This window comes from Artemia sp. Qi Xiang Cuo, chromosome 16 (assembly GCF_049724085.1).
Source record: "Artemia sp. Qi Xiang Cuo chromosome 16, ASM4972408v1, whole genome shotgun sequence".
Lineage (NCBI taxonomy): Eukaryota > Metazoa > Arthropoda > Branchiopoda > Anostraca > Artemiidae > Artemia > Artemia sp. Qi Xiang Cuo.
The window spans coordinates 7,025,952-7,053,922 of NC_142809.1; the positions used below are offsets into that span (position 1 = coordinate 7,025,952).

Here is a 27,971-nt window from a genome sequence, read left to right on the forward strand (position 1 = left end):
TAAAATTGAAACTCAAAACGACTAGAAATTAATATTAAAGAATAAATGAAACCCAAAACGAACAGAAATTAAATAAACAATCATAGCAAAAAAAAACAACAAGTAATAATATAAATGAATAAATATATCTTAAAGCGAGTAATGCTTAGATTGAATATGAAAATCAAGCTTAAAACGAATAAGAATAGTTTTCTATTAAATTATAAATGAAACTTAAAATAAACAGAAATTAAATAAACAATCAATGCGAACAAAAATATAATATATATTAATTTAAATGAATAAATAAATCTTAAAACGAGTGAAACTTAAATTGAATATGGAAATAAAGTTTGAATCGAATAAAAATAACTACAAACAAGAGTTTGGGTATCGCCTCGCTGCAGAAGCCGAAAACCTGCTGCTTCAATGGTGCTTTACTGAAAACTATGTGTGTCTTGAATAGTCTTGGAAAGTATAAACAAAATCCAATTGAATATTAGATACATAATGATATTAATTGTTGAAAGATCCATCAGTTCAACATTTTTTTTTCACTGTAATTTTTGTTTTCATTTTCAATGCTGTAAGAACTGGAAAAGAATTAATTTGTAATGTAAGAGAAATTCGATTTCAGTGAAGCACCAATGACGCAGAAGGCTTTAGGTTTTTACAGTTAAAAAAGGGGGCAGTATCAAAATTTTGTTTGTAGTGAAACTATATTTGTCTTGACCAATCTTGAAAATAACTAATAAATTAAACTGAATATTTGATGTATAATGATATTAATTGCTGAAAGCCCATCAGTTCAAAATATTACTGTAATTTAAATATTTATTTTCAGTATTAAGTACAAAAGAAAACATTTGTAATATAATTCGTTTTCAGTAAAGCGCCAATGACGCAGTAGGTTTTGGGCTTCTGCAGTGAGGCGATACCCAACTCTTGTTTGTAGTTATTTTTATTCGATTCAAACTTGATTTGCATCTTCAATTTAAGTTTCACTCGTTTTAAGATTTATGTATTCATTTACATTAATATATATTGTATGTTTGTTCGCATTGATTGTTTATTTAATTTCTGTTCATTTTAAGTTTCATTTACACTTTAATAGCAATCTATTCTTTTTCGTTTTAAGCTTGATTTTCATATTCAATCGAAGCGTTACTCGCTTTAAGATATAATTATTCATTTATATTATTACTTATTGTTTGTTTTTTGCTATGATTGTTTATTTAATTTCTGTTCGGTTTGGGTTTCATTTATTCTTTAATAGTAATTTCTGGTAATTTTGAGTTTGAATTTTAGAAGATATCAATATCTACTGAGCTTTAGTTTAAAATGGCCTTTAATTTTCTTTGAAAAACTTATTTTTCGGAAAGTTTTTATTTAATTAATTTTTGTTCGTTTTTTATTGCAAAAAGTTTCAAGTTTTTATTGCATGGGAGGGGGGGGGGTGTTTACTGTCCGATTATTCTTGACTTTAAAGAAACGGATCTAGAACTCTCAATTTATAAATTGAATGAGGATTCTTTCGAAGTCCGTACGATTACATCCTAGATGAAAACCTTATATATGAACAATAGACAGCTTGCATAGCTTGTGGACAGCGATTGGCAAAAATGAATGGATTGAAAAATAGCTTCAATGAGGGAGTTTAGACCATTTTACTTGCTGACACAAAGGGATCACGACTGTTTTGAATTGAACTTAATAGGATTTTGTGTGCCAAGCAATTTTGTATCTTTCACAGAGTATGTATTTTAACCTTATAATTGGATAATTATAATAGATTTACTATGTGTTCTTTCCATACAAAACTTTACATTATTGAAGTCTTTGGGGTGGGGGCGGCGTAGTTGGCAGAAGGAAGAAAACTTTAGCGTAGACAGTAGGAGAGGGGGAGGGTGAGGTTGGAGACTCATCCAATACGGGGCGGAACGTCACTGATCTCCTCTGTTCCCAATTTAGGAGATCAGACAGACTCATTGGGCTGTAGAATGTTGGACCGTTTGAGTTGTGGAAGACGTTAAAATACTGAAAAATACTTTATATTTTTAGTTATTGCAGGATTGATTTCATAGATTGTGGAATGGTGAGCCCTCTGGCCCATCATTTGGGTGAACCTCAACTCATAATATGCAATTTTGTTTAATTGTTCCGTGTTATTTGCATATATTACTCTATATATGTTATTTTGAGTTATACTTTTATCGCATTGCGTTCATTTTTAAGGCTTGAGATAAAAACTGAAACCTTAGCGGGGACAGTTGCGGGGGGGGGGGAATCTCCCCCTCAAATACATAATTGAGCAGCCACAGAGAAAGTAATACAAATGAAATTAATATGTCTCACGAAAATGTTTTTTTTTCAAAAGACACTAACAAACTCGTCTAAAGGAACCCGAAGTGCTATCTCTGACATTTCCATTGATTCTTCATTCCCGTTACTTTCAGATGTAAAATTTAGAATATTATCGAATGAGTTTAGTCGTCCCCTCCCAGAATGATTCACAATTGGAAAACCCACCCCTGGGAAATTCCTCCCCCCCTCAAAGAACATTTTCTTTTCCTGCTGATAAATCCCCCGCGATAAATTCTACCCAGCAGAAATTTCCCAGCCGTGGAATATACTCCCCCAAACATATTCCCCTCAGATAATTTCGGATATTCATAAAAATGGAAGCTGAAATTTCTAATCAATTTTTTAGGTCAGAAGCAGTGCTACAGCGTTACCTAAGTAAAGAGCCATAAGGGTTCAATGAATAAATACTTATTTATTTTTCCCGGGGCACTTTATGTGGAAGAGGTGGTCGCATAAACTTTTGAACGGGGTTCATTGAATTACAAATTAAAATTTATAGTGCCCTTACACCAGGGGCGGATCCAGGATTTTTTAGGGGGAGGGGCAAAATAGGTTGATCTGATAAAATTGTGTTATGAGCAAGTTTAATTAACGCAATCTTGCGTTAATTAATTAAATTACATTACTTTAGACTACGTTAGGGGGAGGCGTCCCTCGCCCCTCCCCTGGATCCGCCACTGCCATAAACTCTCTGTTTCTTTCTTTGTTAGGGAGGAGAGCAGATGCCTAATAGGTGTGTGCTAATACCAAAACATTCTGACTCTCATTGGCCGTCCAGGTATAAACAGAATTAGTTCAAGGGGAGGGGCTGGGAATAGGGCGTGGGGGGAGGGTATTTGCCCTTAGATCGATTTTAACTCGTAAGAGATTGACTAGAACTTCCAATTTACAATCAAAAGAGCCCTTTCTGAAGTTTATACGAGAATCCCTTACTGCCCCCGGGCCCAGGGGGGTTTTGTCGACGCCAGAGTTTTGTTACTTAACCTTTCAACTATTTTTAACAAAATTTTTATCTGATGCATTTAGGGCGTGGAGGAGGGGGGGGGGCTAGTTGCCCTCCAATCTGTTTTGACTCTTAAAAAGTGAACAAGAACTTTCAATTTCCAATCATATGAGCCCTCTCTAAAGTTTTATACGAGTATCCCTTCCATAAAAAAATGATATGAAGGATTCGGAGAATCCTTAAATTATAACCCTTGTCCTGAGGGCTGTGGGAGAGTTGTCATCCTCAAACAGCAAATTTCCAGAACATAAAACTACGTTTAATAATATGGTTGTCTCAAAGTTTTGATTGGATGTGTTTGGGGAAAAGGTGGGCGTGAGACGGGGTTAGTTGCCCTCAAATCACTTTCGACTATTAAAAAGGGCACGAGCCCTGTGAATTCCCAATCAAATAAGCCTTTTTTGAAGTTTCTACGACACCGCTTTCTATAAAAACCTTATATGCCCCCAGGGTATAACTTAAAACCATTGCCTTGAGGGTTGTGGGGGAGTGTCCTCCTCAAAAACATATTTTCTATCTGAAAATCAACTAAGCTGAGCAAAATGGCTATCTAAAAATTTCTATTGGATGTGTTTGGGGGAATGATGGGCGTGGGTAGGGGGGAGGGAGGGCTGGTTGCCCTCAAATCACTTTCGAATATTAAAAAAGGCACTAGCCCTTTGAATTTCCAATTGAATGAGCATTTTTTGAAGTTTCTAGGACAACGCCTTCTATAAAAACCTTATATGCTCTCAGGGCATAACTTAAAACCCTTGCCCTAAGGGTTGTGGGGGAGTGTCCTCCTCAATAATATATTTTCTGTGTGAAAATCAACTACGGTTAACAAAATGGCTATCTCAAATTTTGATTGGATGTGTTTGGGGGAATGATGAGCGTGGGGGGGGGGGTAGTTGCCCTCCAATCGCTTTCAAGTATTAAAAAGGGCACTATGCCTTTGAATTTCCAATCGAATGAGCCTTTTTTGAAGTTTCTACGACAACGCCTTCTATAAAAACCTTATATTCCCCCAGGGCATATCTTAAAACCCTTGCCCTGAAGGTTGTGGGGGAGTGTCCTCCTCAAAAATATATTTTCTATCTAAAAATCAACTACGCTGAACAAAATGGCTATCTCAAAATTTTGATGGTATGTGTTTGGGGAAATGATGGGCGTGGGGGGGGGCTAGTTGCCCTCCAATAACTTTCGACTATTAAAAAGGGCACTATAAACAAAAAATCGCGAAGAAAGGAAACGAAGACAATTAACAGCCAGTGAAAAAATTGAAAAAATTATGCAAATATTTCGGTCAAGACCTCCGCTTGACCGTCCTCAGTGCAGAATAAAACTGATAAAAATATAAAAACCAAACCTTAAAATAAAAACACCAAACTAAAATTGGACGACCCTTTCCTAGTAACGGTGAAAGGGTAACCCTTTTGAGTTACCCTTTCACCGTTACTAGGAAAGGGTCGTCCAATTTTAGTTTGGTGTTTTTATTTTAAGGTTTGGTTTTATATTTTTATCAGTTTTATTCTGCACTGAGGACGGTCAAGCGGAGGTCTTGACCGAAATATTTGCATAATTTTTTCAATTTTTTCACTGGCTGTTAATTGTCCTCGTTTCCTTTCTTCGCGATTTTTTGTTTATCATGATTAGCCAGTGTGGTCTCAGAAATTATTTAAAAAGGGCACTAGCCCTTTAATTTCCAATCGAATGAGCCTGTTTTAAAGTTTCTACAACAACACCTTCTATAAAAACCTTATATGCCCCCAGAGCATAACTTAAAACCATTGCCCTGAGGGTTGTGTGGGATTGTCCTCCTCAAAAACATATTTTCTATCTGGAAATCAACTATGCTGAACAAAATGGCTATCTCAAAATTTTGATTGGATGTGTTTGGGGGAATGATGGGTGTGGGGGGGGGGGGGGCTAGTTCCCCTCCAAGCAGTTTCGGCTATCAAAAAGAGCACTATCCCTTTGAATTTCAAATGTAATGAGCCTTTTTTGAAGTTTCTACCAAAACACCTTCCATAAAAACCTTTTATGCCCCCAGGGCATATCTTAAAACCCTTGCCCTGAAGGTTGTGGGGGAGTGTCCTCCTCAAAAACATATTTTCTATCTGGAAATCAACTAGCTTTTTGAATTTCCAATCGAATGAGCCTTTTTTGAAGTTTCTACGACAACGTCTTCTGTAAAAACCTTATATGCCCCCAGGGCATAACTTAAAACCCTTGCCCTGAGGGTTGTGGGGGAGTGTCCTCTTCAAAAATATATTTTCTATCTGAAAATCAACTACGCTGAACAAAATGGCTATCTAAAATTTTTTATTGGATGTGATTTTGGGAATGATGTGGGTGGGGGGGGGGGGCAATTGGTGCACCAATCACTTTCGGAAGTTAAAAAGGACACGAGCTCGTTGAATTTCCAATCGAATAAACACGTTTTTAAGTTTATACGACAATGCCTTCTACTAAAACCTTATATACCCCCAGTGTAAAACCGAATACCCATGTCCCGTTGGATGTGGTGGTCTCTCATAATCAAAAATAGATTTTAAATCAGTAAATCAACTACCAGGAAACAAATGGCTAACACAAAGCGTGGATGAGTTGTGTTTGTGGGAATAAGTTGTGTGGGGGTGGGGCTAGTTGCCCTCTAATCACTGTCGAATCGTAGAAAGAAAACTAGAACTTTCGTTTTCCAAATAGATAAGCCCCCTTTGAAGCTTCTACGACAACTTCTTTTGTAAGAAGTGTCTCTGAGGAAACAAAATAATAATAAAACATTGGAGCCGTATGGCCTTTACTATAAGCAACACTACAGCTTTGCCTCTGAAAGGCGGGAGAGCGGATGCAAGACGCAGGTGTATGCCTAAATTTTGGAGGGGAGATGGAAACGCGGTATGCGGGTATGTATCCTATCTTCTAAGCTTACCTGTAAGGGAATACATGGTGAGGGCCTTCGTGATTCCCACCATTCAGCATTCTCGTGATATTGTCAGCGACTTGTCGAGCAGCTGCCATTCCGTTATAGTAGTCGGCGGAAGTCTTCATTACTGAGTGGTACGTTTGAAAGTAGCTACTCTTTATTACTGTTTTGTTCTCCACTTTATGCCTGTTAACAGCCTGGAAAACAATCTCGATCTTAAGACATACAAACCACTATAGAAAAAAGCCAAATAACTTGCCAAGGAAAATGTAAATTTTCTTTATTCCAGCTTTTTTTTTTTTGTCTAAAGGCACATGCTTCCTTTGAAACAAGCAATTCTACTACTGTTTGATTGATGTTATAATTTTTCTTATTGTATAATTTTTATAGTTTTACTAAATTTTATTATACTAATTTGGTAATTTTACTAATGTTACTACAAGTATTTTTATTACTGTTTTGTTGTCGACTTTATGCCTGATAACAGACTGAATAAACAACACTGTCCTAACCAATATGGACAACAGGCGTCTGTCTTATAGAAATCCTAATCAATATGGACAGTGAGCCAGAAAAAAACTGACCAAAAAAATGTAAGCGTTCTTTATTTCAACTTTTTTTTTGTCTTAAGGTATATGCTCCTTCTCAAACAAGCAATTTTACGACAAGCCTCCTGCTATAACTTGCATCAAAATAACAGGACACTCATATCATCAGATTCATTAGTCTCATATCCGTCCATTCACCGAGACAAAATTATTATATTAGCTCAATAGATTTAGTTTAAATTTAAGCATATAATGAACTGCTGTTGTTAACAGTCCGTTGCAGAACCAAGCATCCTGAGGCCAGGGGCGTCCCGAGGCTCATGTTTTGGGGGGGGGGGAGGCGATCTTCGTAAATTTTACCGAATTAGACGGCCCCCCCCGCTTAATCTCTAAACTTGAACGATTCTTCCACATTTTCCGTAAGAGAAATCAAATCGTAAGAGCCCATGCTTCTCAATTTTTCTGAAGAGGTGTGTGGGGAGTGGTGCTTCCGACTAATTTTAGGTTGGTAAACCCCCCCCCGTCTTACGCTGATATGCTGTACAGTCACGCTGATATGCTTGTCGAGAGTATGTGCCAGGTGGTTTGTAAGTAGTTACACTAAAAGCCTAAAAAGCAATTATATAAAGTATAATGGATTAAGCAAGTATAGCACAGTAAATAAAGCATAGCACTAGGTACATAATGTACTTTTTCAAAATCAGGGGGAAAGGGCAATTTTTTTTTATTTCTTCAATCAAAATTTCAAAAGAAGAATGTACAGGAATGTAACTATGAATGTATATATAAATGATTCGATACTACGATACGAACCCTTAAAAACTGAAATTTCCCTTTAAAGTTTTGAGATTTGTTCTTTGTTTCCTTCATGAGTAAGATATAAGTTAACCTTAGGTCCCAGTATTATAGCAGTAATTGCAACATTTAAAAAGGTATAAATATTGATACCAATCCGCTGAAGCAAGATAAATACATTGTAAAGAAACAGAAACGAATAAGCAGAAACGAAAAGAGATAAGCAGGAGTTTGAGCATAACACAACTTTGTTATGTAAGCATAACAAAGTTTATAGCAAAAAAAACATGAATAAAATACAAAATCTAAAACAACATCTACTACTACTACTAACAACTTTCTACATCCCCAAGCCACCTTAGGCCAACACAGCTACGTACGCTACTCCTCCTTCCAAATCTATTTAAATCCTCTTTTTTACATCTTTGCAAAACGTTCCCAATTCCCTTAAATCTTTCCTTACGACATCCTTCAACCCCACTGGACGACCTTCTTTTCGTTTGGCCCAAGACGGTTGGGCGACAAGGAGAATCTTTGACAATCTGTCATCCTTCATCGGCAGAACGTGTCCAAACCACCTCAACCTTTGTCTCATTATATCCCTAGAAAGTGGGTTGAACCAAAACAAAACTGGAAATTATAAAAAGTAAACTGAGATTTTACTTACTGTTCCATAGGAGGGATGGCCACCTTTTGGACATTCCATACCAGGGTTGTCATTTAAATAAAATTCAAAATATTTGTCAAATGATTCTTGTGTAGGCCACTTTTTATTATTATTGACAACATAGGTTGGTTCGCACCTTGCGCACATAATCTGATCTGAAAAAATTACAATTACCAACTTTTCAACAATTAGCAACATACGCACATATACGCAAGATATACAATATACAAATCTGTTCAATACTTCTTGTGCGAAGATCACATGTTGTCTTACTCTTTCACGCAAAGTCTATAGGCACCTTTTGTGCAATAGTGGTGTTTTCCCACCTTTATAACCATGTATAACCACGAAAATAGGCAACCTATCTCAATAGCCCTTACATACGCATATCCCTTCTAGATTTTTTTTTATCAAAATTCATATATTACATCACCCTTTCTTACAGAACCTTAAATTATCCTTCATAGAGCACTAAAGTCATTTTAACCATCTGGAAAAATACAAATAAATTAAATGAATCAAGGAACCCGTGCATAACATCTACATATTTCTTCCACACTTTTCCATCGTAGATTACATGTCACCTCACACTTTTCTTGCAGAAGCTGTAGTTACCTTTTGATGATCACTATGGTTTTTAGATCTTTTTAACCATCTCTTCAGCCCAGTTCTCATATTATCTTGCTCTTTCTTGTTAAACCTACAGTAGCCCAAGGGCTCTGAGATCTACCTTTCAATACAGGTGTAAAAGTTCCGGCCTAGGTTGCAGCAGTCAAATTCAAAAGAAAAATTGAAGTTTATAATATTTTTGCCTTGTTCGAGCGCAGTGGATTAAACCGGCCTGGAAACTCAGAACTGCGATTCAAACCTTCAAGACGCTATGGAAGTGGCTATCCTCGAGGAAAATATAGCCAAGAAACTATAGCGTGTTTAGCTACTAATCCGCCACTCTTCCTGCCGCTTTTGGGGGCCTCTATCTCCCCTTCTCCCATGAAAGAGAACCCTTTGGAAAAAGAGAGGGAGCCCAACGGCTTTTGGGATTCAACACTGCCAACTAGCCAACAGTTGATGGGCAAAACGTTAAAAGAAAAATCGCCGATCTGTCACACCTATGTTCATTAATCTATGACTCAACACACAACCTTTAAGAGAGGGAAATTTGTACCCATGAGAAATAAAGTCAAGGTGTCAGTCGTGAGGGGGAGGAGACAGATCAAGAAGCCCAACAGCTGTTGGTGTTCTACAAAGCCAATTAGCCAATAGTTGAGGGGCAAAACGTTAAAAGAAAAATTGCCGATTTATCAAACCTATATTCATTAATCTATGACTCAACACACAACCTTTAAGAAAGGGAAATTTGCACCCTTGAGAGATATAGTCAATGTGTCAGTCGTAAGGGGGAGGAGACTGATCAAGAAGCCCAACAGCTGTTGGTGTTCTACAAAGCCAACTAGCCAATAGTTGAGGGGCAAAACGTTAAAAGAAAAATCGCCGATTTATCAAACCTATATTCATTAATCTATGACTCAACACACAACCTTTAAGAGAGGGAAATTTGCACCCATGAGAAATAAAGTCAAGGTGTCAGTCGTAAGGGGGAGGAGATGGATCAAGAGGCCCAACAGTTGTTGGTGTTCTACAAAGCCAACTAGCCAATAGTTGAGGGGCAAAACGTTAAAAGGAGAATCGCTGAGCTGTCACATCTATATTCATAATACCGCTCCCAAAAGGAATACACTCCTCTTGAATAAGTATCAAATTCCAGATCCGCGTGAAGTTGTGGCAGAGGAGGAAAGCAATGCTAGAAAAAGGTGCACTTGAGCACCTATATGATTTTCTCCCATTGCACGTAATATACCAGCTATAAGTGTGTGTAGTGCATATAGTTTAATCGTCTTGAAGTAGCGTTTTTCGTGATGTTCCTTTTTTTTCCTTTTTTGTGTCTCGTACTCCACCATGTTTTTGTTTAATGGTGGGCTAAAATAAACTATCTATCTATCTATTAATCTATAATTCAGTGCACAACCTTTAAAAGAGGGCAATTTGCGCCCATGAGAAGTAAAGTCAAGGTGTCATTCCTAAGGGGGAAGAGACGGGGTCAAGTTAGATTCTATCAGATTTGTGGTGCTATGTTGGCCTCAGGCGTCCTCATGCTGCAATGAACATTTTATTCCTTTTCCTCTAGTTTCGTCAGGGTTGCCACGTTGAACCGTAAAAGTAGATAAGCAAAACACATTAATTAAATTTGTCAATTAGTTAAGTGTGTGCTGCTATGATGGCCTCTAGCAGCCTTATGCTGCAATGAACATTTTCGTATTCTTTTTTTCCGGTTTCGTCACGTTGAACTGTGAAAGTGGATAAGCAAAACCAATTAGTTAACTTTGTGCTGCTATGTTGGCCTCAAGCGGCTTTATACTGCAATTGAAATTTTCTTTTTTTCTGGTTTCGTCAGGGCCGTAAACCATAAAAGCCGTAAAACTAGATATGCAAAACCAATTAGTTAAATTTGAATTAAATTAAACCAATCTAGTTGCGAAACGCTAGTGTTTTTCATTAACAGCGATGATAAATTACAGGTCCCAAGGAGCCTCTGAGCAACATATACATATTTTTCCCTCACATTTTCATCGTGAATCACATATGCCCTTTTTGCATTCAAAATCTCTAGGTATCTTTTGCAAAACACGAGTGTTTTTTAACTTTTTAAATATCTGTAACTATGAAAATAGGATATATGCCGTAAAACCGTACCAGTTTTTCGACTAAAATTGTACCGCGAACAGTAAATTTCATATTATTTGATCAGCGGGTTAAAATTTGCCGGAAAAAGAAGAATATTTTCGATACCTAAAACTTGAACAGATATCCAAATGTTAAAGGATCAAGTAAAGCCCAAATTTACCCAAAAAATTATAATGTACACAAACTATTGTACCACGTTGGCAACGCTGGTCACAACCCTCCTTAAGAATCCCTTACACAACATATTTAGTATAACCGTTCAAAGCTTTTTTCATCGTAGTTAATATATTATCTCATTTTTGTTTGCAAAACGTCTAGGATTGAGCTTTATACAAACTGCATCTCTGCATATAAAATTGACTAGCCCAGTTTCGGAACACTTGAAAATGGTAATAACATGTTTAATATTCAATTCAATTTTGTACGAAAACAGCATCATAGCAACGATGGAATAACAAAATACAAGGAGAATAATCTTCAGAAATTCAAATAATGAATCATAGAAATCCCTAAAAAATCCAAAAAACTCACAAAAATCCCTAGAAAAGCCTTAAATAAAAAAGTTTACCCCAAGAACACCTCAAATAACCCATTTTAGGAGGAAAAAGCCTAAAGTAGAAAGACTGATCTAGATGTCTTTTATGGAGTACTTGTGCTTTTCAGACTTTTATCCATGCTCTGATACTCAACTATAATAATTAATTACACGTCTCAAGGAATCCTTGCGCAAAATATACTATATACTATACCATATACTATATACATAATATACATATACTTAAATACCATATACATATGCCTATATACTACATACATATTTAATATATATATATACCATATATACCATATACTATCAAATATACTATACCATACTTGTTCATCGCAGATCACACATTATCCTACTCTTTCATGCATAACTTCTGGGATTTTTGTTTAACTTTTTAACCACGTGTAACCATGAAAGCAGGTTGGCTATCTCAAGAAACCCCTGCGAAACATTTAAATATCTCTTCTATATTTTTTTCACTGTAACTCACGCATCATCTCATAGTTACTTGTAGAGCTTCTCGGTACTTTGTTCGGATATCCAATGTTTTCAATATTTTTATCCATACATAACCATGCAAACAGACCAAGGACCCCTCATAGAACAGATTCTTATCCCTTCCATGTTTTTTCTTTTTTATCATAGTTCACATGTTATCTCACTCTCGCAGAATCCATAGGAACCTTTTTCGGAACTCAAATATGTATCTCAAAGTGCCTAGCTATGGGACAGGATATTCTGATCATTTCTTAGATTTAAATATTAATATTTCAGATAATAATAAATTAGTTTTTAAAAATATATAATAAAACGGATGCTTTTAATTTTGAAGTAATTAATTTTCCATTCCTCGAAAGTAATATATATTCAAATATCACTTATTCAGCTTTTTATTCCCTACTATTTAGGTATGTAAGAATTTTCAGTAATTACACAGATTTTAAAAATAGATGTCAAACGCTTAGCCAAAAACTGGTCTTAAGAGGCTTGTCTGCCAATAAAATTAGTTGGCAATTTAAAAAATTTAGTTTTCTGTATCATGAACTTTTAGGTAAATATACAAAAAATTATAAAGAAAAAATGAAATGCATTTCAATATAATTTTTTTTTCACTTTTCTTTTTTGGAATTCTGTGTTTGTACATTGTTTCCAAACAGCTTGAAGGACTTTAAGTTTATAATTGCTTCCAGATACAACTAAAACACTTTGTTTTCGAACTCACATCCAGACCAGTCTTTAATTGTTCCAGAATTGTTTTTGCGTTTCATTGACCCAAGGGATTTCATTAAGGATAGAACCAATCTTATTTTGTATGTATTTTTTGAATAGTTTTACTAGTGTGCATGTATTTCACAAGTTTTATCTAACATTGGGATACCATAAAGATCTTATGGTAGACACTCCACTGTGACGAGTAAAGAAAGTAAAGCGTCGAAGCCCATTAAGGAAGGTGGTATTCTTCTGATGAACCCTAATGAAAGGTTACTACTTGGAAATATTTCGTTAGATTTAAGGTGCCTTTGCTTGTAAATTTACAACGGCTTACATTTATTGATGACGATTTTGCATGGATTTGGACATTTCGATTTGGTTGACGGTTCGGTTATACTGTTTTGTCTTAGGTAATTGGATAGATGAGTAAGGTCAAAACCTCGTTCAAGTGCACATTTATCTCAATTGCTGGATTAGGATGACAGTTCTTTTCTTCTTCTCTGTCTGTCCTTTTTTTTTTTTTTTTTTAGCCAAGTAATTACCTCTAAAACATTATATATATATATATATATATATATATATATATATATATATATATATATATATATATATATATATATATATATATATGTATATATATATATATATATATATATATATATATATATATATATATATATATATATATATATATATATATATATATATATATAGTATATATATATATATATATATATATATATATATATATATATATATATATGTATATATATATATAAAGATATAAAGTATATATATATAGATATAAAGATATATATATATATATATATATATATATATATATATATATATATATATATATATATATATATATATATATATATATATATATATATATATATATATATATATAAATCTATAAATCTATAAATCTATAAATCTATATATATATATATATATATATATATATATATATATATATATATATATATATATATATATATATATATATATATATATATATATATATATATATATATATATATATATATATATATATATATATATATATATATATATATATATATATATATATATATATATATATATATATATATATATATATATATATATATATAAGAAAAAGCTCACCTTGAGAAGATGGGCAAAAATCTCCATTATCGTCAACAAAACAGCAACCATAAAAGTCTCCTCCATAGTCAAGCCAATCATAAAAGTCATCCAACCAGGAGCTGGAAGGCGTAGCGATGTAGGTCCTGCAAACACAAATATCTGTTAAACAAGACTATATTCAGTGAAAGTAAAAGCTCATTCACAATGACATCTTACCAATACTGAGATTTAGCAAGCGGATTGTATAAAAATGACGTCATTTTCACTTGTAGATAGATACTCTATCATCCATGTATCCATCCATCCATCCTAGGGCAGAACTATGGTACACAGTCATAGAATTCTGGTTTCTACTACTAATTAAATAACAAAAACAATTTTTTTTTTTACTGAAAGTAAGGAGCGACATTAAAACTTAAAACGAACAGAAATTAGTCCGTATATGAAAGGGGCTGTCCCCTCCTCAACGCCTCGCTCTTTACGCTAAAGTTTGACCCTTTCTCACAACTCTATTTTTTAAAACAATAAAAAACTTTAGCGTAAAGAGCGAGGCATTGAGGAGGGAACAGCCCCTTTCATATAGAGAATAATTTCTGTTCGTTTTAAGTTTTAATGTCGCTCCTTACTTTCAGTTTAAAAAAACACTTGTTTTTTTTTTTGTTTAATTAGTACAAAATTCCACATTTTTTGCAGATAGGAGCTTGAAACCTCAACAGGAGAGTTTCCTGATACGCTGAATATGATGGTGTGATTTTCATTAAGGTTCTATAGCTTTTAGGGAGTGTTTCCCCCTGTTTTCGAAAATAAGGCAGATTTTCTCAGGCGCGTAACTTTGATGGGTAACGCTAAAATTGAGGAAACTTATATGTTTAAAATCAACATAAAAATCTGATTCTTTTGATGTATCTATTGGTATCGAAATTCTGTTTTTTAGAGTTTCGGTTACTATTGAGTCGGGTCACTCCTTACTTACCACAAACAGTTTGATACTAATTCACTGCAGCACCAAGCCGCCTGAGGCCAACACAGCTACACACGCTCCTTTTCCATATCAATCTATTCAAAGCCTCCCTATTTACACCCTTCCAAGAAGTTCCCATTTCTGTTAAATCTTCCCTTACGACATCCTCCTACCCCGTTCCGGGACGACCTGCTTTTCATTTGGCCCAAGATGGTTGGCGGACAAGGAAAATCTTTGGCAATCAGTGATCCTTCATCAGTAGAACGTGTCCTAGCCATCTCATCCTTTTTTGCAACCTAGCCCCAGAAATCGGAACTGAACCACATTTTTTCGCATAGATCACTGTTTGAGATACAGTCAGTCATTTGGGTACCCGAAACAATCCATAGACAGTTTTTCTGGAAAACATCTAGCAAATCCTAAGTGGAAATCCCGCCCCCCCCCCTCAAAAAAAAGCAAAGCAAAAAAGCTAAAAACATCTAGTACAAACACCTGAAGATGGCGTACTTCCCTTTGAAGGCGTAGTTACCTTTAAGAACTGTCAATGATTCAATTTTTATGAACAAAAAGCGCAGTCAAATTTAGCTCATTAGTTTTAGTTTTTCATTTTCACGACTCAACGTGGCAACCCTGACGAAAATGTGTCACTGCCCTGAAAGTTTCGTAATTTTGAAATAACCAAAAGATAAATCACAGTTTATATAATTAGGCAGTAAGTTTACCGCAGATGATTTCTGGCTCTTCATTCTCGGTGCGAACAAAAAGCTCTTACAACTTATTTATGCATTAGCGGGTTAGTGTGTATGCGTCAATCAATGAGAAATGGTTAGAAATTACATAATTCGTAATTGCGAAAGCAGAAAAAAACTGGGTGAGCTGGCAAAGCGGTTTGCAAGTGTCCAGTCTGACAGGCATGTCTTAATTTATATACAAACTACGTCTTAGTATATTATTTATATACAGTGGACTAAACCGATTGGCCTATGTAGGATTTTATAAAAAGGGGGCGGGGGGGGGGGGGGTTGATGAAATTTTTGAAAATAAGGATTTTTTTTGTTCTAACAACTGGTAGAATAGGGGTGTTGGTTTCAGGGGCGGATCCAGGATTTTTTATGGGAGAGGGGGTGCAAAATAGGTTGATCCAATAAAATTGTGTTAGAAGCAAGTTTAATTAATTCAAACTTGCGTTAATTAGGTAAATTACACTACTTTAGACTACTTTAGGGGGGCTCCCCTCTCACCCCCCTGGATCCGCCACTGGATGGTTTATCATTTTTTTTGGATTGGAGTGAAGGAAGAGAGTGCACAGCTGTGTTGGCGTCAGGTGGTTCAGTGCTCCAGTGAATTGTTTTAGTAGTAGTAGCATTAGTAGCAGTAGCAGTAGTTGTTGTAGTAGTAAAAATAGCAGCAGTAGTAGTAGTCGTAACAGTAGTAGAAGTATTAGCAGTAGTAGTAGTAGCAGTAATAACAGCAATAGCAGTATTAGCAGTAGTAATAGTAGCGATGTAGGCGTTCAGCATTAGGGCGGAGCTAGAATCAAATTCGAAATCGACAGCTGTTTTTCCAAACACGAGAGATACAGAAAAACAAATTTTAAGCGGATAGCAGAGAAGTCAGATAATCACATAGCAGAGAAATTCATTTTAATCAGGCACGTATGCAGGATTTTTTTCGGGGGAGGGGGCAATAATAAAAAATTTCAAAGTGGGGAAATAATAAAAGATAAATAACTTTATTGTACAGCTTTTCAAATTCAATGTTTTTTGGATTTTGGAGACCCCCACCCCCTTTCTGCGTAATTCGCTGATTTTAAGCCTTACCTATTAGCAATTTTAGCTGAAAGGTAAATCTGAGTAACCACGGAGTCCATATCACATCCAGCAGAGCCACAAATCTTCTTCTGAACATCTGCAGCAGTAGCGTTCAATCCAGTATCTTGGATGACAAAGTAGACAGGTGCTCCAACTGCCAAGTATGAAGTCAAAAACTAAAATATATATATATGTATTATATATACTAAATATCCATAAATAAACATATAAATAAAAAAGGATAAAGATCCTCTTGAAACATTTCTGGTGCACAGGGCGTCCAATCGATGTGTAAGCTTTACAGAGACAAGTAGAAAGGTTGTCGCCCAAGCTTGCCACGGCAGGGATCGAACAAACATAAATAAATAAATAAAATATGTATTTAACTAATTAAAATCTGTGCATTTACTAATTTTGAAACTGAACTAAACCCAAGCCGATCCTCTAATAAATCTAAATTCATATTAATAAAAAAGTCTAAAGAGGAGGGCTGCAAAAACCCGTAAATTTGTCAAGAACATTACAATTCATCTTTAGAATTATGAATTAAAAATACTTGCAAATCAAGCAAACTTAAGTGGGAGCCTGGGGCCTGTCCCCCTCCCAAAGGACTAAGGGTTTTTACACGTTTTTCCATATTTTCAGACATTTTCAATTACTACACTTTTTCTGTCGATCAGTTTAGTTTATTTTGGAATTGTAGAATTATTTCTTGATTAAGCTGTAACTTATAGCGGAAACTTAAGGTTCCACAGGTATAAACTTATACTATCACATGTGCCTTAGAAAATTAGGAAACATTGGGATATCAATTTCTAATGAGAAAGACCTGCATGTGCAGTTATGCAGTTTTTGGTAATAGAGAGCACCCAATTCAAAAAAAAAAAAAAATAAAATAAAAAAAACGGGTGAAAAATAAGTAAACAATAAGCAAAATACAGTTGGCAACAAACAGCATAATAAGGTGCAGATTTCCTTTGACGGTGTGGTTGCCTTTGGGAATCAAATGATTGGTAATGTCTAAATTTTTACGGACAAAAAGGTATATAAATTTACCTACTTGGTCTTACTTATCCATTTTACGGTTCAAGTTCTTTTATTCAATAAATGTCTAAATTTTTACGGACAAAAAGGTATATAAATTTAACTACTTGGTCTTACTTATCCATTTTACGGTTCAAGTTCTTTTATTCAATAAATTTCTAAATTTTTACGGACAAAAAGGTATATAAATTTAACTACTTGGTCTTACTTATCCATTTTACGGTTCAAGTTCTTTTATTCAATAAATGTCTAAATTTTTACGGACAAAAAGGTATATAAATTTACCTACTTGGTCTTACTTATCCATTTTACGGTTCAAGATCTTTTATTCAATAAATGTCTAAATTTTTACGGACAAAAAGGTATATAAATTTAACTACTTGGTCTTACTTATACATTTTACGGTTCAAGTTCTTTTATTCAATAAATGTCTAAATATTTACGGACAAAAAGGTATATAAATTTAACTACTTGGTCTTACTTATCCATTTTACGGTTCAAGCTCTTTTATTCAATAAATGTCTAAATTTTGACGGACAAAAAGGTATATAAATTTAACTACTTGGTCTTACTTATCCATTTTACGGTTCAAGTTCTTTTATTCAATAAATGTCTAAATTTTTACGGACAAAAAGGTATATAAATTTAACTAATTGGTCTTACTTATCCATTTTACGGTTCAAGTTCTTTTATTCAATAAATGTCTAAATTTTTACGGACAAAAAGGTATATAAATTTAACTACTTGGTCTTACTTATCCATTTTACGGTTCAAGTTCTTTTATTCAATAAATGTCTAAATTTTTACGGACAAAAAGGTATATAAATTTAACTAATTGGTCTTACTTATCCATTTTACGGTTCAAGTTCTTTTATTCAATAAATGTCTAAATTTTTACGGACAAAAAGGTATATAAATTTAACTACTTGGTCTTACTTATCCATTTTACGGTTCAAGTTCTTTTATTCAATAAATGTCTAAATTTTTACGGACAAAAAGGTATATAAATTTAACTACTTGGTCTTACTTATCCATTTTACGGTTCAAGTTCTTTTATCCAATAAATGTCTAAATTTTTACAGACAAAAAGGTATATAAATTTAACTACTTGGTCTTACTTATCCATTTTACGGTTCAAGTTCTTTTATTCAATAAATATAAAAAACACTACAATCCAAGAAAAAATATCAGGCCAGTTAACTGAAAAAAAAAACTACATAATAATCATTTGCAGGTTACTGAACTAGGCCTAGACAAAAATAAGTAAGAATTACTGCTCATACGAATGCTCACACGAATGCTCATACGAATGCTCACACGATGACAACCGATCTTCACATCGCCAAACACCAACAACAAATCATACTTTATCATCGACATAAAGAACCAACGCTAAAAAAAAACAAAAAAAATAAATAAAAAAGAAACTAAAAAATTTAGAAAATAATTCAATCATCCATTCTTTTCCAACAGAAATTTTTAGTTATTTTTTAAAAGAAACAAGGGTATGGGAATTCTGAACCCCAACAGTAATTCTGAATCCCAACAGGAATAGAGTTCCAGGCATGCCCCACAGCAACAGCAAGACCAAAGTCTGAACGTGCTGAGGGGGTGGACGGAACCAGTATATCCAAAGAGATGGGTCAACTCTGGCGGAGCTTACAGAGTAACGTCACTGACTTCCGCTCCAAACGGAGGTCAGTTTTGTGCACCTTCCATTGAGGAAGATGCAAGAAACACGCATTTTTCAACGTGTACTAATGAGGTCTTGTGAAACTATAAATATACAGTGTTTAACCTTAAGCTCCCCCCTCTCGATCTTCTCACCTGAGTTAATGAAAAATACATAAAGTAACGACTTACCCATTATTCAATGGCTAAGAAAGGCATTAGAAAAAAAAAAGGAAAAAAAAAAAGGGAGAACTAGAGCGCATTGCAAACACTGCGGAGAAGCTTTAAAGAAAAGCTATTATAACAAGCTAGGTCAGTGAAATAAAGCTATTTTCAGATATTTTTTTCTTTTCTAAGAAAACTAGAAAGGCCACCACAAAATACCATTAATTCCCATAGAAGGGAGATAGGGTATAAATTAATGACTATTTTTATCGTTCGTTCGTTTCTTTTCCATCCTCTTTTAAAATTACATTTTCTCCCTTTTTTTTAAATATCACTTTTAAACTTTTAAACATATATATTTTTTTCACTGACTTTTACTCGTTTTTATCTTTTTAACATGTTATGACCAATCTCAATTTAATTTTGCATTGTTTTGCCAGTCTTTTACTCTTTTAATTTCCGTTGCTATTTATATTTTTTTGCTTTTCCTGTTTTTATTATCTGAAATTCAAATCCAGCCCTTCAGGGCTTATGATAGCAACTTTTTGAATATATATCTTATCTACCAGAGAGAGCCTGAATATAGGGAGGGGTTTCGTGTTTGACCCCCCTCCCCTTTTCTAAAATTTTGGCTCACCCATAAAAACGCAACAAAATGCATATAAAAATTTTTTTGAGGTTTTTGAAGTTTTTTTTTTGTAAAACCCCTCCAAAAATATCCCGCCCAATAACTCCTGGATAAGCCCTTGCTACCAGTGAAAACCTGAAAATTTATAAACATAGGGTAATTATTTTTTTTCCTTTAACCAAATAGATTTGACATTTTACCTTTAATTTCCCCAATAAGAACTGAAACCTGTAGAAATAAAAAAAACTCTGACTCAAGGGAGAGCCAAGGGAACAACGTCCTTTCCCAGCTTTCAAGCTTATTCCTAATTTTCCTAGTGTAGAAAATAGTTAGAGAAGAGTTATTTTTAATAAAATATTGGTTGTCATCAGGTAAGATCATAGGCTCATTTCTATTCAATTTCAATAGCCTAAATTTCTTCTTGTTCAGGTCCGTGTTTGAATTAGCATTGCAAAGTAAACAGACTGGCATGTTGACATTTTTCTCTTTAGCGTTTGACTTGTGAAAGCACACAAAGCCGCGTTAAAGCCACATCAATCGTGGCGCGATTATGCCGTTCCGTGTGGTCAAGCCCAAGATCAGCCAACAAACAAACATGTGAATCTACAACACCACTGTAACTCAAGTCCTTCTCTACGATGCTGAGACCTGGCCGGCTACTACTTATGTTTGTGATGACATAGATGTAGCCCGAATAAAGTTCTTGAGGTGCACCGAAGGGACCAGGTGGCAGGACCTGGTTGCACCAAGTATACGAAGGCTTAAAACAAATTTTACGAATCTCACAAATTTTGAAGAATATCTGAAGTCCCAAAATTGGAGTGACTGAGTTAAGTACATAAGAACCAAATTTAGTTTCCACAAAAACAACGGCGTGAGTCATATAATGCCTGGATCACTACGTTCATAAAATAAAGAAGTTTGGAAGAGTAGGAATTTAGGTCTACGACCCAAGATTAGAGTCATGAAAGCTACAGTGAAGACAGTGGTCAAGAAAGGCTCTGAAACGCGGGCGCTTCGGAAGACGGAGGAGGATTTGTTAGATGTTTTTCAGAGGAATTCTTTACCGACTAACAAAGCAGACCCCCAATACTCATCAGCTCGCCAAACGAACCCTGCTGTAGGTCGGCCATTTAGTCCCCCTGCCATTGGAAACACCCACCAGCCCTCTATTCAATTACGAACCCTCTGCGCGTGGCTAGAGGCATTCCTGCTGAAGGTCCCGGTTGAGACGGAGAGACAGGCCTACCCAGTACCACTCCATGATCGATATTGATCTCCAAAAAGCAGTCACGCTTGCACAGGACCGTTTGGACCGAAGGCGAAGAGTCACATCTCTGCAATGGATCCCCAGCAAGAGCAAATTTCTCAAGTAAGTCAACTTTGATTTGTGCCTCTTTCCGTCGACTTGGAATAGAAAATCAAACGGATTTTTTGGCGGTAATTTTAAGTGTAATGCTTTAATACTGAATTAACCAGTTACAAGCTTTTTTTCGGTTAATTAATAAATTATAAAACTCTTTACCATTCTTGAAAACAAACGAACAACAAACAAACACACACAAACGAGCATTAAAAAAAAACAGAAAAAAAATAGTGATCAATACACCTTACATTTCGAATTAGCCGCTTGAATTTATAATTTGTATGCTGACTTTGAAAACAGTGTTTTTTCTGTCGTTAAGAAACGACAAAATGTCAGCATGGTGTCCACATCTTACCAATCACACATCCGCCGTGTCGACAGAGAATCAAATAAAGCGGCATAATTTCTTGTCGTGTCGACAGAGAAGCTATTTCAAACGCGGCTCAGGGACGAGCTGCATCTACCTTTTATATTTTTGAGTCTGCATTCAGGAGGAATATTTCATTTTCGTCTAAGTCTACATTTCATGAAGTAGTACCCCCGTTTAGAGAACATTTTAAGAAAAGATACCTTAGAATAATTCTGCATACACGCATTGGTTGGCATTGAGATATCTTTGTCTATGCGTATATATTGCCCGTTATTGCTGCCCCAAATTTGTCATCTGTTGCCCAAATTTGTCAACAAATTTGCCCAAATTTAGAACTGTTATCTCAAAAATCCTCCTTTTTTTCAAAGCAAGTACTTTCAAATTAGTCTCGAATTTGGTATAAATTAAATTCCAGTAATACTACCCTTATTGGTAAAAAACCATTCCCCTTCACTTAAAAATTATAAAACTGCTAAGATAAACTTTCTGCCTATTTTGACGGCCCTAAATAGAAAGCCTATGCTGATACCCCCCCCCTGCCTTCTAAGGGTTCCAACTGCCTTCTAAGGGTTTGAACTGCTTGCTTCTGTGTCTACCAGCAAAACAAAAAAGAGATTAATGTATATTAATCTCTTATTCCTGGTGATTATTATTCCTGGTGATTCATGGGTTAGTCATTACTCGACAATTTTCAGTACAGTAAATTATGAAGTCCATTTCCGGTTTTGTAGACTGCTTGATTCAATTATTCGGCGTAGATTACGCCAGAAAGATATTACCTCCATTAGTGCTGAGTCTGTTGTGAAAAGCATTAAAAAACTAAAATCTAAGTCGATTGATTTGGACGGAATTTGTGTTGAACATTTAAGAGCTGATTCTCCCGAGTTGCTTGACCATCTTCAACTACTTTTTCAGATGTGTGTTAGTAGCTCACTAATGCCTGATTCTTTCCTGTGTGGGACTGTTGCCTCTGTTCTGAAGCGAGGGAAGGATCCGCTTAATTGTGGATCCTACCGTCCTATCACTGTAGTGTGTAATTTAAGCAAACTACTTGAATATGTATTGCTCCCATTTATTCAAGATAAGGCGGATCATGACGCAAATCAGTTCAGTTTTAAGTCACGTATAAGATGCCAGCATGCCCACCGTATACTTGCAACAGTGTTACAAGAAGCACATCGTTTAAAAACGGAAGTTCGTTTTTGCGCGTTAGACCTATCTAAAGGTTTCGATACTATTTGTCGCTCTCAGGCATGGTTTTCTCTGGCACGTTTGGGTGTGAATAGTTCAGTTGTTTGTGTAGTTCGGTTTTGGTACCAGAATGCATTTATTCAGTTGAGGCAGGGTTCCCGGGCCTTTGGTAAAATCCCAGTTGGATCTGGGGTCCGTCAGGCTGGTGTGCTTTCACCTCATATTTTTAAAGCTTGATAATTGAATGTTCTTAATAAGATACCGCTTTCTTACTCTTCAGGGTTGTCAAACGACTCCTATATTGCATATGCGGTTGATCTTCTTCTTGTTAGCAGGTCAAAGTTTAAAATAGCGACGAAGACCACACTGCCTTTCCATCACAAACAACAAAAGTACGAATAACAAAAGGGAAATCTTTTTGTAAGACAGTGGAGATAATTTGAATGAATATTTCGGCCCTATGTCCAAGGGCCGTCCTCAGCAAGACAAAAATATATAAAAGAAAAAAGACTCACAACACCCTGCGACCAATAAAACCAAAAAAGTGGAAATTCTTTCAAAACAATCCTAGCATCATTACTTCAGCGAAGTTCAACCAGGACTGATAAAAAGTAAGGTAAAACAAGACGATTCAATGAAATGAAAGAAAATAAATTAAAAACATGTTCTTATTGCTAATCCAGCCTTTTTGGCAGCTAACCTCAAAGGTCTGTTTGTAACTGGTTCTGTGTTAATGTCTATCGGTTTTTTAAAATATTTTGTAAGATCATTTTTAATTAAATTTGTGTATAGAGCATTTCGTGTATATTCCCCAAGTCCCTATTTAAGGAAATATTATTATTAATCTTAAGTCTGATTTCAATTGATTCTCGTACTACCTGCTTTATGCCTAGGTCATTGCTAATAAGGGCAGATTCATCAAAAAGTATATTGTGGTTAGGATTTTCAAAAATATGGCTGCCTAATGCAGAATCAGATGAAACAGTGGAAATATTAGAATTTAAAGCTTTGACAATATCATCTTTATGCTGTTGTATGCGCTTTTCTAAATTCTGGTGTGTTCTACCTATATAATATTTGCCACAATCGCATGGTATTTGATAGACCCCTCTTTGGCGAGTAACTGGGGTTTTATCTTTACCAGAATTTAGAAAATTTATGATTCTAAAATTATTTGTGAATACTACATGCAGATTATTTTTTGTGCAAACTTTTTAAGATTTGTAGTGATTTTTGGGATATAGGGGAGGTAAATTATATTTAAGGGCTTGTCAGACATCTCACTTGGTAAGCTATCATTAATTTTACGGGAATGTCTTTTCAGTCTACAGTTAATTACATTATTAATAAATATCATAGGATACCCATTTCCAAAAAGTATGTCCTTGATAAAGTTTAATTCTGCTGTGATGTGGGAATCAGAACAAATATTTAGGGCGCGATCGACGAGGGATATTACGACTGCTCTTTTAACTTGAGGGGGTGGTTTGATGTAAAATGCAAATATCTATTATTTTGTGTTGGTTTTCTATAAATAGTAAAATTGAGTTTATCAAAGCTACGAATAACTAACACATCCAGGAATGGGATTTTATTTGCGATTTCAATTTCTAAGGTAAACTGTAAATTTCTATCATATGTATTAAGGTGATCTAAAAAACCTTAAGCTCATTTTCCCCATAGTTCCAGAGTGAAATTACGTCATCCATGTACCGTCCCCAAAAGATATGTTTCAAAAAATACGAATCTAATGCCCAATTTTCAATATGTTCCACATAAATATTCGCCAGTAACCCGGAGAGGGAGCGCCCATCGCTAAGCCCTTAATTTGCTGGTAAAAAGAATTGCGGAATTGGAAATACATTGAGTATTTGTTACAAAGTTTAACCAAGGTCATTAAGACATCACAATCTATTCCTGCTGCTGAAGCTTCTATTAAGTGACAATTTTCTTTGATATTATCTTCTAATAAATGTTCAGATGCTGTGAAATCAATATTTGTATACATTGAAACAATATTAAAGCTACTTATAATTGTATTTTCGGAGATATTTACATATTTGAGTTTTTCAACTAAATCTACCGAATTACATATATATGATCTTTGAGAGTAAAGCAAAGGTTTAAAGGCTGTATATAACCAGTTCCCAATATTTGATGTGGGGGCTTTCGTACAAGCTACTATGGGCCTTAAAGGAATGCCTTTCTTGTGTAATTTTGTTAGACCGTAAAACTTTGGGCAAAAGCTACCACGGGGGAAAAATTTTTTGTATAGCTGTGGAGTAATTTTACCATTTTGTTTTAAACTTTTTAATTCATTTATAATTTTGTTTGCAAATTGATCAGTATGATCGTGGGTTGTAGTTCTATAAGTTGTCTCGTCATTTAAATGAGAATAAATTTTTTTATCGTAATATGTCGTATCCATGACAACCAGAGAATTGCTTTTATCTGCTTTAGTTATAATAATGGATGAATCTTTACGGAAATTAGATAGTATTTTTAGGTCATACAAATTATTTGGTTTTTTATTGGCAGGAAAATTAATCTTTTTTTGATTATTGTAAAGGGTATCTATAAGACTAGCCCTAACTTCATCTGGGTTGGGTATAGATGTATAAAATTTGTGTACAGAGGATTCTAGAGAGGAAATTAAATCTGCCACAGGGACATGTCTTGGAAGAAAAGAGAATTTTGGACCTTTTTCTAGAACTTGAATTTCCTTTGGTTCAAGCGTTCTAGAGGATAGATTAACAATAGCCGGTCCAGGAGTGAAACTTGGAGTGTAAGTAGGGCTATTCCTCGAAAATTCATATCTGAGGTTTTCCAATTTCTTAATAAGTCGTTCCCTTGATAAGCGGAAATCATGGCTAAACAAATTTCTTTCCAACCTTATTTAGCCATGATTTCCGCTTATCAAGGGAACGACTTATTAAGAAATTGGAAAACCTCAGATATGAATTTTCGAGGAATAGCCCTACTTACACTCCAAGCTTCACTCCTGGACCGGCTGTTGTTAATCTATCCTCTAGAACGCTTGAACCAAAGGAAATTCAAGTTCTCGAAAAAGGTCCAATATTCTCTTTTCTTCCAAGACATGTCCCTGTGGCAGATTTAATTTCTGCTCTAGAATCCTCGGTACACAAATTTTATACATCTATACCCAACCCAGATGAAGTTAGGGCTAGTCTTATAGATACACTTTACAATAATCAAAAAAAGATTAATTTTCCTGCCAATAAAAAACTAAATAATTTGTATGACCTAAAAATACTATCTAATTTCCGTAAAGATTCATCCATTATTATAACTAAAGCAGATAAAAGCAATTCTCTGGTTGTCATAGATAGGACAGATTACGATACAAAAATTTATTCTCATTTGAATGACGAGACAACATATAGAACTACAACCCACGATCATACTGATCAATTTGCAAACAAAATTATAAATGAATTAAAAAGTTTAAAACAAAATGGTAAAATTACTCCACAGCTATACAATAAATTCTTCCCCCCTGGTAGCTTTTGCCCAAAGTTTTACGGTCTACCAAAATTACATAAGCAAGGCATTCCTTTAAGGCCCATAGTAGCTTGTACGAAAGCCCCCACATCAAATATTGGGAAATGGTTATGTACAGCCTTTAAACATTTGCTTTACTCTCAAAAATCATATATATGTAATTTGGTAGATTTAGTTGAAAACCTCAAAAACGTAAATATTTCAGTAAATACAATTATAAGTAGCTTTGACATTGTTTCAATGTATACAAATATTGATGTCACAGCATCTGAACATTTATTAGAAAATAAAATCAAAGAAAATTATCACTTAATAGAAGCTTCAGCAGCAGGAATAGATTTTGATGTCTTAATGACCTTGGTTAAACTCTGTAACAAATACTCAATGTATTTCCAATTCCGCATTTCTTTTTACCAGCAAATTAAGGGCTTAGCGATGGGCGCTCCCCTCTCCGGGTTACTGGCAAATATTTATGTGGAACATATTGAAAATTGGGCATTAGATTCGTATTTTTTGAAACATATCTTTTGGGGACGGTACATGGATGACGTAATTTCACTCTGGAACTATGGGGGAAATGAGCTAAAGGGTTTTTTAGATCACCTTAATACATATGATAGAAATTTACAGTTTACCTTAGAAATTGAAATCGCAAATAAAATCCCATTCCTGGATGTGTTAGTTATTCGTAGCTTTGATAAACTCAATTTTACTATTTATAGAAAACCAACACAAAATAATAGATATTTGCATTTTACATCAAACAACCCCCCTCACGTTAAAAGAGCAGTTGTAATATCCCTCGTCGACCGCGCCCTGAATATTTGTTCTGATTCCCACATCACATCAGAATTAAACTTTATCAAGGACATACTTTTTGGAAATGGGTATCCTATGATATTTATTAATAATGTAATTAACTGTAGACTGAAAAGACAGTCCCGTAAAATTAATGATAGCTTACCAAGTGAGATGTCTGACAAGCCCTTAAATATAATCTACCTCCCCTATATCCCAAAAATCACTACAAATCTTAAAAAAGTTTGCACAAAAAATAATCTGCATGTAGTATTCACAAATAATTTTAGAATCATAAATTTTCTAAATTCTGGTAAAGATAAAACCCCAGTTACTCGCCAAAGAGGGGTCTATCAAATACCATGCGATTGTGGCAAATATTATATAGGTAGAACACACCAGAATTTAGAAAAGCGCATACAACAGCATAAAGATGATATTGTCAAAGCTTTAAATTCTAATATTTCCACTGTTTCATCTGATTCTGCATTAGGCAGCCATATTTTTGAAAATCCTAACCACAATATACTTTTTGATGAATCTGC

At 34.8% G+C, this 27,971-nt stretch overlaps 1 protein-coding gene across 3 annotated transcripts in view; it reads right to left on the reverse strand.

The window, feature by feature from the left end:
- LOC148942518 (NPC intracellular cholesterol transporter 1-like) overlaps positions 1-27,971 on the reverse strand; it is a 179,094-nt gene that overhangs the window by 11,188 nt on the left and 139,935 nt on the right. For all 3 annotated transcript variants that reach the window (XM_089102558.1, XM_089102556.1, XM_089102557.1), the window contains 4 exons: positions 16,681-16,847; positions 13,918-14,042; positions 8,265-8,419; positions 6,261-6,451 (listed from right to left, as the gene is read on the reverse strand). In XM_089102558.1, coding sequence (XP_088958684.1) covers positions 6,261-6,451; positions 8,265-8,419; positions 13,918-14,042; positions 16,681-16,847 — 638 coding nt within the window. The remainder of the gene's footprint in view (positions 1-6,260; positions 6,452-8,264; positions 8,420-13,917; positions 14,043-16,680; positions 16,848-27,971) is intronic.